Source organism: Myxine glutinosa, chromosome 5 (genome assembly GCF_964187855.1).
Source record: "Myxine glutinosa chromosome 5, kmMyxGlut1.1, whole genome shotgun sequence".
Lineage (NCBI taxonomy): Eukaryota > Metazoa > Chordata > Myxini > Myxiniformes > Myxinidae > Myxine > Myxine glutinosa.
This window is the reverse complement of record NC_136265.1, coordinates 24,360,371-24,374,618: the sequence shown is the minus strand read 5'-3', so window position 1 is coordinate 24,374,618 and position 14,248 is coordinate 24,360,371. Positions and strand designations below refer to the sequence as shown.

At 46.3% G+C, this 14,248-nt stretch overlaps 1 protein-coding gene across 1 annotated transcript in view; it reads right to left on the bottom strand.

The window, feature by feature from the left end:
- LOC137427837 (uncharacterized) overlaps window positions 1-11,366 on the bottom strand; it is a 36,722-nt gene extending 25,356 nt beyond the window's left edge. Inside the window, exons 1-2 of the mRNA XM_068117599.2 lie at window positions 11,141-11,366; window positions 7,036-7,143 (exon numbers count right to left, since the gene is read on the bottom strand). Coding sequence (XP_067973700.2) covers window positions 7,036-7,143; window positions 11,141-11,300 — 268 coding nt within the window. The 5' untranslated portion in view covers window positions 11,301-11,366. The remainder of the gene's footprint in view (window positions 1-7,035; window positions 7,144-11,140) is intronic.
- Window positions 11,367-14,248: the final 2,882 nt, after the last annotated feature.

Sequence of the window (14,248 nt, the reverse complement as noted above, 5' to 3'; positions counted from 1 at the left end):
ATTCGAACCCGGGACTAAATTTATTAGGCCCAAATTGGTAACAAGTAGAATCGATTCGGAGCGCGTTTCCCGCGCGAAATTATAACGGCGAAATTTGAATTTGTTTTACGAAAATAAAATAAAAAACCGAATTTTGAAAGTCGCGCTATGGCGGGTCAAGACGGCTGGGGTCCGGTAGGGGAGAGTGAGGCAGGGTCGGTCCAGGACCAAATTGAGGGACATGAGGGACATGAGGAGAGCGAAACAGCGGGGGTAGCAGGTGCACAAAATGGCGCTCTCGCGCACGATGCTTCAGGCGCGCAAAAAGGCGCCTCGCTGGTCACCGTGCCCGCGACCGAAGTAGCGCCGCTGGGAAGATTGGAACTTTTTTTTATACAAATGACGGCCCTTATGGAAAAGAATAGTGAGCGATTGGAAAACCAAATGGGGGTAATGGGAAACCAAATGGGGGTAATGAGGGACGAAGCGAGGGGTACCAGTGAGAAGTTAGACAATAATTTTGAGGGGTTAGACAACGGGATAAAAGAAGTGAAAAATGGGTTAACGGGGGTAGAAAACAGAATGGCCGCTCAAGAGAATCAAATGGAAGGGATGCAAAAGGGGTTAGAGGGGGTAGAAAATAGAATGGCTGCCCAGGAGAATCAGATAGAGGGAGTGAAAAATGGGTTAGAGGGGTTAGAAAACAGTATGGAAGGCAAATTGAGGGACATGAGGGACCAAGCGGAAAGGGAAGTTAAACAAATGGAGCAGCAGATAGAGGGGGTCAGAATGGGGGTAGAAACCAAACTGGATGCTCACAGGGAGGAAATGGAGCAGATGAGGGTGGCATCTGGGCAGGAGATGCAAGTGATGGGAGAGGAGATCAGAAGAGGAGTGAGTGAGGAGGTCGGAGGAGTGCGCGAGGAGGTGAGGCACTGTGAGGAGCACATGGAAAAGGAGGTGAGAAAGGGGACTGTAAAGTTACAAGGGGGCATAGAGGACCTGACGCAGGAGGTGGAACAGCTGACGGAGGGACAAAAAGGACTAACGGAGCAGGTTCAAAGGAACACTGCAGTATTAGGAGGTTTAAAAGCGACACAAAACGACATAAAAAACGACTTAATAGCGACAAAGAGGGAATGTCAGATAGTACGTGAGGGACTGACAACGAGGTTGGACGAGGTGATAGAGGTAATGGAGACGAAGGACCGGCAGGTGAGGACGCACATGGAAACGGTCAAGGTAGCCTTGGAGGACGAGCTTGAGGAGACGTACCGGGGAATAAAAGAGGTGAGGCACAAATTAGAAGAAGTGGAAGAAGGGGTGAGCGAAATTAAGAAGCGACGGAGAGGGGATAACAAAGAGATAAAAGAGGAGATAAAAGAATTGGTCCAAAGTCTGTGTTTGGATCGTGATGTGCTCGTTAACCGGATGAGGGATTCGCAGGTGATGGAGGAGAAGCGAAGAGGAAGAGGACCCGGTGTAAGTGGTGACCAATATGGTCGTGCGTATGATGCGCCAGGTGATTTAATAAGCTTGGGGGTCGAGATAGACCCGGATGTTCGTGAGAGGCCGTTGGTGAAGTGTGCGACAGGTCTGGTGTGCGAAAAAGGAGGTGTGCGAGAAAGTCCGACTCTGGGGTGTGTGAGGAAAAAGTGCGTGCCAAGGAGTGAGTGTGCTGGCGAGAGTGAGTCGGTCGTAGCGCGTGTGCGAGGGAGCACATGGAAGCGTGGTGTGGTGAGTGTTACAGAGGGTGTGACGGGAGAGTGTGCGCAGGAGTGTGCGCGAGAAAGGTGTGTGACGGACAGGTGCATGAGGAAAGAGTGCGCTGTCAGAAGTAAGGAAGAGTGTCCACCTGTGGTGAGTGTTACAGAGGGTGTAACGGGAGAGTGTGCGCGAGAAAGGTGTGTGACGGACAGGTGCATGGGGAAAGAGTGTGCTGTCAAGAGTAAGGGTGAGTGAGTTGTCAGGAATGGAGGTGAAAGTAGTGAGAGTGACATGGAGCGTGAGTTAGTTGTGACAGGTGAGCGAGGATGTACACCTGGGATGGAAGGATGCACACCTGGAATGGTAGAGCGTGAGTGGGAATGCACGCTGGAGTTGGTGGTGAGGCACGTGGTTGGGTGTGCGAATGAGGGCACACCTGTGATTGTCACAGAGGAGGTGACAGAGGAGGGGGTGCGAAGAGGTGTGTTGGTGAGGTGTGCTACCAACGAATGTGTGCCAAAGTGTTCGGTGGTCAGGTGTGTGACCAAGGCTGTGAGTGGAATGGGTGTACCTGGGTGTGTAAGGAAAGGTACGAGGAGCATGGGCACGGCGGGATGTGTGAGCAAGGAACGGGCTGCGGGGTGTAAGCGTCCAGGTGAAGCATCGACGTTAGACGGGATAGAGTTTAGAACGACTTATAGCCGAATCGGGCCCTCGGTGCGTGCCGGGCCTCGCTTTGAACGGCCGCGTCCGTGCTCCACTAGGCGGAGCGGGCGGCTGGATAGGAAGGGTCGTCATGGCGACCACGTTTTGTTGAGACGTGCCGGCAGGTCGAGATCGGGACATTGGATGGCTCCACGCCGAGGTGATGCGTGGGATCTCGGCCCGGGTAAGCCCCCGTCCCTGCACCGAGTGCCGGACGCATCCAGCCGCTGGCACAAAACAACCAGCATCCATTGCTTGGCTTTACGAAGCCGGGCTTTGGACAGGGATTGGCGCACCGAGAGGTATTAGTGAGTCGACTGGGTGATGAGGTTAGTGTTTTGGACCCAAAATTAGAGAAAAACAAAATTTGACGATTGGCAAGGGATTGGCAGTAGTGATTGGCAGATGATGGGTAGTGATTGGCAAATTTTTAATTTGTTGAAATTTGATGTGCAAAATTGGTAGTGAGAGACCCCCGATGTGGTGGGATGGCATCCCTGCCACCCTTCCCCTGAGGGGGGGCAAAGGAGCAATAGCTTATGGGGTGTATGGCAGTGAAAACTAGCCCGGGTGGGTTAGGATATTGTGTGTAGGGATCTAGAGAAGATGACCTTAGGTAACGTTAAGGTTAGTTAGTGACTGATACCTGTAGTGGGGACGCAGGTAGATTAGTGTGGATGATAATGACGTGGGAGCGCAATAGTTTAAAGGGACGACTGGGAAGCGCAAGTTTCAGAAGGGAGTAGTTAGCTGAGATGATGCCGTGTGTGTGAGGATGGAACAGGTGTGATTGCACAGGTGTGCAATTGGACAGGTGTGTGGAGCAGTGTATGAGTCGTGAGTGTGTGGATCAGCGCGAATGCGCTTGGGGAGAGAAGGGTGCAGGTGGCACCAAGTGTGAGAGCACAGGTGTGCAAGTACAGGTGTGTGGAGAGAGTTGGAGTAAGTGGTACGGAGTGGTGTGCATGGTGCGAAGGTGTGGATGGGGGAAGAGTGGACCCCTTTCACGAGTACCCGGGGCGGGTAGTGTAAGTGTTAGGTAGAGGGTACAGGTAAATTGTGGTTGGATATTGGCATTTGTGGTGCGGTTGCAGAATGGTGTTGTGGATGGGTGCATTAGTGTGGTGGAAATGGCTGGGCGTGTAGCCTGTTAGTGTGTGTAGTTGGTTGGGCACTCCACCACTGTGAGGATGTCGGCCAGGTGAGGCCGCAGGTGGGCTCTGGGAGCCGGTAGTTGTGAGTGGGTGCCTGAGGATCCCGGGTGTGGATCGGGTAGCCCAGTGCCAGAGAGGGCACCGAGTGGGGAGAGCGCCAGAGGGCCTGCCCCAGTTAGTTAGGTTAGGGTAAGGAGCAGGTAAGCTCGGAGGCAACTGCAGTGGTGGAGGTGTGCAGGTGGGTAGACCCACTGGGAGAGGTACACGTCGCAGCCCAGAAATTGTACGAGGGCACCGGGAGATGAATCGGGGGAGTGAGACCCCAAATTGAAGAGCACCACAGTTTGGCCAATGGGAGTTGGTTTTTAGAACCCGTAGTGTAAGAGGGCCAATGGTTTGGCCGGAGAAAGACCCCGGGTAGTGTAAAGTTGTTAAAGTCATTTAGGAAATAGTTAGGATTGATGAACCTGTCGCACCATACGCAGCCACTTACCTGTGGTGATGATGACTCCACACCTGTGTTTTCTTTGTTTTGTTGCAGGAAATGAGATTGTGAGGATTTGTGAGACGCATCACGACGTGGATGAGACATTGGGGTGATTCCATCTCTCCCTCCCTAGGAGGGACTGATGTTGAATTGGAAATGGCAAATTTGATTGGTTAGGAGGGAGAGAAGACGAATTTGGTATATGGGAGGAACGGGGAAGACAGTAGGGATGTATGTTGATTTGTAAAGTAGATGTTTATGGGTAGTGTTGTGTTGTGTGGATACAGTAAGGGGTAAGGGAGGGGCCATGTAGGTTACCTGGTGGGGGGGGGGGGGGCGGCGTACGATAGGAACGTACCTGTCTCACCTGGTTCCCATGTGCCCCCAGTGTGCATCACCTTACATTGCGTGCACTTTTGCGCCCTTACCACCTTACTCACTTGTTTCTTCTTTTGTCTCCCACCTCCGAGGATCTGGTTTTGGGGTAGAGAGAGAGGAGAGAGAGGTGCTGGCTGCGCAGTTGTGGGCCTGCACTTTCGCTGTTTGCTGCCGGGATCGATACACCATATGGACCGCAATGTTTGTGGCCACCCACAATGGACCGCAGTTCGTTTGCGGCCAAGCACCACCCGGGGATGGACCTATGGGTCAACGTGGCACCTATGCCATAAAGGTGAACCACTGTTAATTAACACCACTGAAGGCCACACGAAGAGCAAGAGACACCTGCAGGGTTAGGGGTTGTCGAATTTATTTTTATTCCAATGAACAATGGTGACTGCACCGATTGGTGGTGGGGTGGTGCTGTTGATGCTCGGGAAGGGTGCTCTGCACGTTATTAAAGGCCGTCGGCCACAGAGCACTCGTGGGTTGGTGTATCGATGTTGGCAAGCGCGCTCTCTCTATGCATAACATCTGCATGTGTTCCTCCAAAAACAGGTCCTGGATCGTAGTGTAGATATCAGCGTAATCTTGTAAATAATGCTCCCTACCGGCTGTATGTTTAGTTTGAGAATTCTTTCCGGATTCGGTTATCCTGTGGGTGTGTTTCTGTGAGGAGAAGGGTGCAACGTCGCAGGGGGACATATTTACTCATTGGTGAATATCTGTAAAACTGTCGCACTCAGGGTAGAGTTAATAGTAGAGGGAACTACATTGCGTGCCACACTAAAGTAGGTAAAAATTTATCGGGTCGGGACGCCCCAAGGGTAGAGAAGGGTGCAATGTTGCGAATATGGAATTTGGCCTCCATATCCGCTTGTAAATATTCCCCTATTTTCTCCAATACTCCCCCAACTTTCCCCAATCCCCCATTCCCTAGTCCCATTGCATGTAAACAACAATCAGTAGAGCCGACCTTCCCCTTATTCCCCCATTAAATGTCGTGCCCAGGTCCACCGCACCACACGTAGACAACTTTCGGACATCTTCCTAGTTATTCTTAATCTATGTCAGTTAAGGCCTCGTTTCCATTAATTATGACTCTTCGTTGCACCAGAATGTGATTATATGGCATCAGTAGTGAGTTTAGGACCTTTCCCATACCTCCTCCCATCTTCTTCCCCAAACAACAACAATAACAACAACTACAACAACAATTACAACTACAACTACGACTACAACAACAGAGGGGCGGGGAGTGTGCGTCCTCACACCGGCTCGGTTACCCGCCATGACCATGCGCTCCACGGCGTTACCCCGAAGGGGCTGGCTGTCAGCTCCTCGTCAGGGGCGGAGCCAGTAACCCCCCCACGCACCCAATGAGAAGCAACGTGCCGATTCCATCTGGGGCGGAGCTAACGAGCCGAGGGCGTGTCACTCCCCGCCGGATATACGCGGCCCCACGCCGGATGTGACGTGAGATGCGCCTCAGCTTGGAGAGAGAAGCCACCGCCACCCCCAGCGCGACGATACCTCCCCGCATCTTTGGACCGGACCGGACCGTACTGTACCCTGTCCTTGAGCCAAGAGTGCACCTTGAGCCATCGATACCCGCTGTCCTTTTCATCAACCCCCGTGTGAGTCAGCCTTGTCCCGTTTGCCTGTCGTCTGTTGGGGAATAATATAAGATTGTGTCTAAGTGCCCGTCTTCCTGTAATATACCTCTAGCCCCTGTAATCTAACCTTTCCGTACGAATATAATCTCCTCCGGAGGTCTTGAGAATTGAAACATTGGTGTCGTATTGTGTTATTGTAATCCAGCCGGGTGTCTTCTTTTTCTTATTGAGCCAGCATCGCGCGACTAGTCAACGTTCGGGCACAATCGGGTAACTTGTGCAGACGTGGTCATACCATAAAACCGCTCGGTAAATAACATCCAAGCCACGTCTGTAACAATATATATACACAAAGAATTAAGTTAAGCACCCCCCCCGTTTTTTTACAACCTCGCACATTACAAGTTTGTTGTCGTCAAAACAGTGTAATATACCCATGATATTGCTATATTTTCTGGAGAAGTGATATTATGGTCACATAAAAACATAACAATCATGCCGTTTTCAATATTTTATTCGGAATAATTTAAGGTGAAATTTTTTGGGAATTTTAGGCATATTTTCACCTCAATTTAAGTATGGAGCTATAGGTCCATCACGGACAGTGTGGATGACGTTTATGTTTTCTAACGTACAGTCATTGTTCTGAGAAGACCTCTAGCGATCTTTGCGTCAATAACATGTGTAGGACCCACGTGATCGGATCACTGACTCAACCCTACGTCTCATAGACCCTGTAAGCCGTCGTATGCGTTGCTGTGGCAGGTTGTTCCATTCCCGATGTAATGCACGTTCCAATTCATCCAGATTGGCTATTGGAGGGACCATCTTCGCAATTTGTCGTCCCAACATGTCCCAAACGTGCTCGAGGGGGTTCAGGTTCAGGACAGGATTAGGGGGTGCTTAACTTAATTCTTTGTGTAGGGGTGCTTAACTTAATTCTTTGTGTATATATGGAAATAATCCAAAGAACTCTTCTGAACTTCACAAGCCTCACCATACTCACTTTGTGCAGAGCGAGAAACTTCACTCAGGTCTTCCTTCACCTGGATGCCATTTGAAGTACGATGAGCGTTACCAGAGAGACATACAGCTTCTGCTGGACCCATTTTACCTGCACAAAATCAAATGTTAGCTCAGAGCATGATCTTGATGATCTAATACAGGTGGTGTTCAGCATTTAGATCCAATTATTGTTACATGGGAACTGTATCAAATTAAACAATGCTGTGTAAAAACATTGGACATTATGGAGGTGGACATGCACAGACACTGACCGTCGCATTATACAGAGCACATCTCTTGGGGGTTGTGTTGTTGTTTGTGGGGCGTGGAGGGCGTTTGGACAGGTGCATAATCGAGTGTGAAATAACAAGAAATAGTTATAAATTATATTATCCAGTAAACAATGTTTTTCACATCAATCTTTATTGTGAGAATTTTTTTTTAATGACTACAGTCGATGACCCCCTGCAGAAAATAGGGCAAAATGGAGAAGATTGTCATGGGGACCGCAAGGCTAACCCCCGCTCTAGCAGGGAAAATGACCTTAAAATGCCTGTTGTTGTTGTTGTTGACTACAGTGTGAACTTTTGCAAAATTAGGTCATTCTGACTTATAGTAGCGGCCACGTTGGATATTTTTTTTTTTTTTTTACATTGTCGCATAACGTTTTATCTGTAGGTACACTTCAGAAAATTTCTTAAGGAACACCAAAAACATACAAGATTTCTATCCCCACCCCAAATATGTCTAACAAAACGTATAAGTATAACGTGTAAGTATAACAAAACGACAAACTAATTCCGTGTCTTAATTGGGCCAAAAACACCACTAAATGTGCAATGAAGACCTCACACCATAGTTTTTCTGATTCAGGAAACCCGAGCAATTTACAATTTGTATGGTGCCAGCAATTTAAAAAATAGTGCCGTGGGGTCAAAGGCTATTTCCCCACAGCTTTTGAGAAGATTTTAAAATAAATTAACTGGATTTGAGGCAAAACCCCCCTTTTTCAGCCTCTTATCGGAGGCGGATCCGGATGGGGAGCACAGCCCCATGAGACCTTTATGCTCTGATGTATCGTACCAAATTTGGTCCATGTCGGTCAGGTGCTAATAAATGTTTCCATTCAAACCACCGTGTGAACACACCAATAGCGCTTCTTGTTATTCTTGTCTTCAGACACAGGAAGAGGCTTTTAAATTAGGCAACTTTGTGAACAAATTGTTTGATTTATTTATCTACTATATAAGAGAGCCGTTGGTCGGTGTATCGCCATTTTTCTCAAAGATAGCTGAACGGATTTTCGTCAAACTTCCAGAGGTTCATCAGTGAGTGCCTGGGATTGTTTTCGGCAAAAACAAAAGTTTGAATTTTTTTTTGTTTTTTTGGATTAATTTTTTTTTTGCTCCATAGTGCCTAAACCTTTTTGATTAATGACAGTTATTTACAAGTACATGTTCACACAAATAAATACAAAACAATCACCAGACATTTGAACACAAATAACAAAACAATTCCGAAGTGGTCAAAGTTGGTGGTAAGGCTTCTTCTTCTTCCTGAACGTCATCATACTTAACTCAGAAACGTGATGAACGCCACATTCAGCAGCAGATATTCAATGAAAAGGTAAAATGATGATTTGACATTTGTGATGGATTCTGATTTGGATGTAATTGCTTTTCCATTATATTTGCCCTCATTTCAAAGATGTTAATGTTTATTTTTCGCTTGAGCAACGCCGGCTACTCCAGCTATAAACACTTTCATACTTTACTCGGGATACAAATACAAATACAACTTTGTCTCGGGGGTAACATTGGCTATGTGGCCGTGGCCTAGTGCGGGGGTGTGGGGGACCGGGAGAAGGGCGTAAATTATCTATGTAAATGTGTATCGTGTTGCGCCACCTGGTGATGGTAGCAGAGTGTATAACAATTTCCTTTATTTTTTACTTGTGCAACACTGAGGTTATGAAGCACTCTTTGCATGGTACATTTTTCCCCCTTCCCTACCCACCTCCTCCCCCAAAACAGAGGGGCCTGTCAAAGCCCCACTCCCCCACCCCAAAATATGTTTTTGTAGTATATCTTTCTCCCCCCCCCCCTCCCCCCGCAACGCCAGGTACTCCTGTTAGGTACCTATACAACCAAACAAGCCGCCAAACAATCACAATACAACCAAACAATCACATTCAACATGATACCATTTCCAATGGTACCATTTTTATTATTCAATGACAGCATAAACCCTTTAGTTGGAGAAACGTGGCTCCTTTTATATATGGATTATAGAATAGACATTTATCCGAGTTCCGAGTTGAACTGGGATCAGGCAAATCTTTGGCCAAAATTACCGAGATGGATCCAAAATGAGTTAATGAGATCCAAAATGAGAGAGAGCGCTGAGAGCTTCTTGCTCAGACTTCGACCTTACAGAGCTTGAGAGAGAGAGATCCGGGATCCGGGATCCGGGCCGGGTTTTATAGCCCTCCCCCCCGGAGTCCCACCAGAATGTTCCAAGGGCCTCCCCTGGCCGCCGTTGCTGGCCACTCCCCTTTAGCTCCCATGGCTGCCGTTGTTGGCCACTCCCCTTTAGCTCCCATTGGCTGCCGTTGTTGGCCACTACCCTTTAGCCCCATTGGCTGTTTGCTGCTTGCCAGCCACTCCCTCCGGCTCCTCTCTCGGGCCTCCTCGACTTGCTCTAGGCCCAGCACATGGCATTCCAGGCCCAATGAGGCCTACCCTTACTTACCTGTCTCAACGCATACGAACACTGGGAAGGAGACTATACTTAACATTCAATAAGAAATAACTGAACTAAAGCAAGGCTACATGTTGTGGTGCAACTAACTAAAGGGGGGTTGCCTTTATTCTCAAAACCACAACAATATTATTTATTTGTAATATTAGTGATATTATTTATTTGTAATTTATTTGTAATATTGGTGATATTATTTATTTGTAATATTGGTGATATTTATTTGTAATATTGGTGATATTATTTATTTGTAATATTGGTGATATTATTTATTTGTAATATTGGTGATATTATTATTTGTAATTTATTTGTAATATTGGTGATATTATTTATTTGTAATATTGGTGATATTATTTATTTGTAATATTGGTGACATTATTTATTTGTAATTTATTTGTAATATTGGTGATATTATTTATATGTAATTTATTTGTAATCTAAAAAGGTCCATGTGATGTAAAGCTCAAAATGGTCAAGGGTCCAAGCTGGTTTAGTGGGTCGAAAGCATCTTATGGGTCTTTGGGGTTTTAAGGGTCCTTGTGGTCTTTAATGGTCTTCAGGGTATTTGTGTCTTCAAGGTCCTCTGTGTCGTTTGGGTCTTTGGGATATTGAAGGGTCCTTTGGGTCCTCAGGGTCTTTGGGATATTTTGAGTCCGCAAGGTATTTTGGGTCTTTTGGTTCCTCTGGGTCGTTAAGGGTCTTCGGGGTCTTCATAGTCTTTTGGCTTCTCTGGGTCTTTAAGAGTATTTGGGGTCTTTAATAGTCCTTTGGGTCTTAGGGAGTTTTGTGGTCATTTAGGTCTTCATGGTCTTTTGGGTCGTCTGGATTTCCAGGGTTTTCAAGGGTCTTCTGGTCCTTCGGGATCTTGGTGGTCTTAAGGGTCTTGGGGAACTTAAAGGGTCTTCAAAGGTCTAAGCTCCAAGTCCTAAGGGGTCGAAAGGTATTTTCCAACAGTACGTAATTAATAGACATATAGTCACACAGCTAACCACGTTATGTTTGGTCACTATTTAATTGAAATTAAACATTATTCAGCCAATCACCGTCGCCAATTCAGGTTGAGATAATATGTCATTAGGAATAGATACCTGTAATTTGAAAGCTAAATGTTCAACGCCAACGGTTTATGAAATATAGAGAATATAAAAGTACATGGACGGATGATCGGTCGGTCGGTGTTCAGTCGAACGTCACACTTGTCCGACCTTGTCGGAGGGGGGGGGGGGGGGGTAGGGGACACCTACCTGCAGCTTCCGTGGAGAACTCACTTCACAGAAGCAACCTCCATGTGTACGTCATAAATAGATGTGCACTCACGAAATTATGACATGTACACAAGATCAATGTACCTGTTAGCACGTCGGGCTCGTCCCCTCCTTCACGAAGGTCCTGAACGTCCAGAATCTTGAACCCCCAGATCCCAGCAGCCCCTTCTGAACCCCCTCCGTCTCCTCCATGAGGACCCGACGAGCTCGGATCGTGGGCGCAGTTTAGGGGTTCTCGGTCCATGATCCCGTCCTCGGTCTTCACCTCTTGGGTCGCCGAACCACGTGGTTTGTTTCACCGGAAGTAACAGTGTAACACAGGTTTACCCTTCCTGTGATTGCTCGGGCTCGGATCAAGATCAAACCCACGATTCCTGTTTCAGATTTTCACTTTCAAGTTTCAATTGAGGGAAAAAAAACTTTCCGATATAGAGAAGGTCAAAGGGAGATTGGATAACTTCAGCTGACGCGATACACCCAGGTCACGGGCTCACGGTGTTGAAGCAGAAGAAATATCCACACGGAATTCCAACGGAAGTTGTTAGTGACGTCAGCAATTTGTGTGCCGCCGACATGTTGGAGGACGAAGAAAGAAAACAACAAAAGGGACGTCCATTCACGATCGCTTGAGTTATTATTACCTCCGCAGGTTATGTGTACGGATTCGGAGGAACCTCAGTGGACAGGTTGAGTGGGACGAGGAAGAATTGGATCGACTTTGGTGAAGATCCAGATCCGGATACCAGTTTCTTGTCTTGATCACGTGGTGATGATCTCGGACACGATCGGATAGGCTAAGAAGGATAAAAAGAACCTTTATGTTACGATCGTGGATCGGCTACCTCTCAATGATGAAGAATGACACAAAAAATTAAATAATTCTAGTATCAGAATCCATAATTAGATCTTCACCAAAATCAAATCGAATTGTCCACGTCACACACAACCGGTCCACCACGTTTCGTCCAAATCCATCCACAACGTTTTGAGATATCCTGCTATGTATCGTGTTTGGCCATATCTCCCAATGGTGAAGAGTCATGTAAAAAATTAAATAATACTCATATCCGAATCCATATTCAGATCTTCACCAAAATCGAATCGAATCGTTCCTGTCACACACCCAACCGATCCACCAAGTTTCGTCCAAATCCGTCCATAACTTTTGAGATATCCTGCTATGTATCGTTTTTGGCCCGATCCCCCAATGGTGAAGAATCACTTAAAAAATAAATAATTATCATATCCGAATCCATGTTCAGATCTTCACCAAAATCGAATAGATTCTTCCTTGTCACACACACAAAGTGTCCACCAAGTTTCGTCAAATCCATCCATAACCTTTTGAGATATCCTGCTATGTATCGTTTTTGGCCCCATCTCCCAATGGTGAAGAATCACGTAAAAAAATTAAAATAATTCTCATATCCAAATACATATGCAGATCTTCACCAAAATCGAATCTATTTGTCCTTGTCATACACCCAACCGGTCGACCAAGTTTCATCCAAATCCGCCCATAACTTTGAGATGTCCTGCTATGTATCGTTTTTGGCCCGATTTCACAATGGTGAAGAATCACTTTAAAAATTATATTAGTCGGATCCAAATCCGGATCTTCACCAAACTCTAATCATTTCGTCGTTGTCACATACACTACATCTCCGCCAAATTTCGTCCGAATCCGTCCACAACTTTGAGATATTTTGTTCACAGAGACAAACAGGAAGACGTCACGCAGAGCACGATACTTGCAAAATCCACCCTTCACCCCCAAAAAGATTGCCATGGATACATCAAATTGTCAATTTAATTGAGATTAAAATTGATGGCGTTAATCAAAGCTCGGGTCAATCGGATTGAAATTCATGATTTTAGAAGTTTGACTTTGAGTTGACCTTTTGACCTCATAAATAGTTGGTTTCCCTATTTAGTGACAATGTGCAAAGGCTGTTCAATTTTCAAGTCAATCAGATGAAAATTGATGATGTTGGAAGTTTGACCTTGAGTTGACCTTTCACCTTTTGACCTCGAATAGTTGGTTTCCCATTCAGTGACAATGTGCAAAGGCTGTTCAATTTGCAAGTCAATCAGATTAAAATTGAGGATTTTAGAAATCTGACCTCCAGATGACCTTTGACCTCAAAATCAATAGGCTTCTCAATTGTGACGACCTCTACAACCTGGTGAAGTTTCATGACGATCGGTTTGGAATTGTGACTTGTATGCGAGTGACAAACAAGCAGAGAATAACAAACGCAACCGACCAATATATTTGAAAAATCTTCGATTTTTGCAAGTAACAAACAAACAAACAGACAGGGGTGAAAACATAACCTTCATCCACCTCAGGGGGCGGAGGTAACAACAAGCTTTTGTGTCAAAAATGCTTCCATTAAGAAAACAAGACTGTTTTTGCACGAACAAGGTTTCTTCTGTAATCTGATGTTTGTTTGTTTTTATCTAAATACAGACTATTTGATGAAGCTATCTCCGAGGGCCTTTCACTTACTCATCGCAGGCAGGTTGGTGGTCTTTCTGTCTTCTACAGACTCCTCTCCGGCCTTGCTCCCCCAGCTCTCTCTGTGCTCTGTCCCCCAAATATTCCTTCAGGTCGCACAAGATCTGCCAGCAACCATCTTATGGTGAAACTGCCAAAATCTAGGCCCTCTGCTCACCTTCACTCTTTCATTCCTCTTTTCTCCCGCCTCTGGAACAAACTCCCTCACTCTCTTCAATCCCACTCCTCCCTCCTGGTCTTTAAAACAGCTGTTCACCACCATCTCTTGTCTTCCCCCATTCAAAACCTTAATTTTTTTCTACCCCATTAATTGACTCCAAATCCACTTCCTTCAAATTCCGTTTTCTTTCTTGAAAGTCCTTGTAGTGTCCATCTTGTTTAACCCATGTACCCCACCCCAGCCCTCTCCCTACCACAGATCTCCCGACGTCCCTGTTCTCTACTGTTGTTGTGCTCATGTGCTTCCCTTTCTCTCCCCCTCTTGTCTCCCACTCCCTTCATTGTATGTTTTATGTGTCTGTGCATGTTTTCATGTTCAATGTGTTAGCTCTTACACGAGCCTCGATTCTGTATACAAACTAGAGGTTCCAGGGCACGTGAACTCAACTGGTCTATCTCAATATGGTTCGAATATGCATAATCGAACCACAAACTATATTGTTTATATGTGC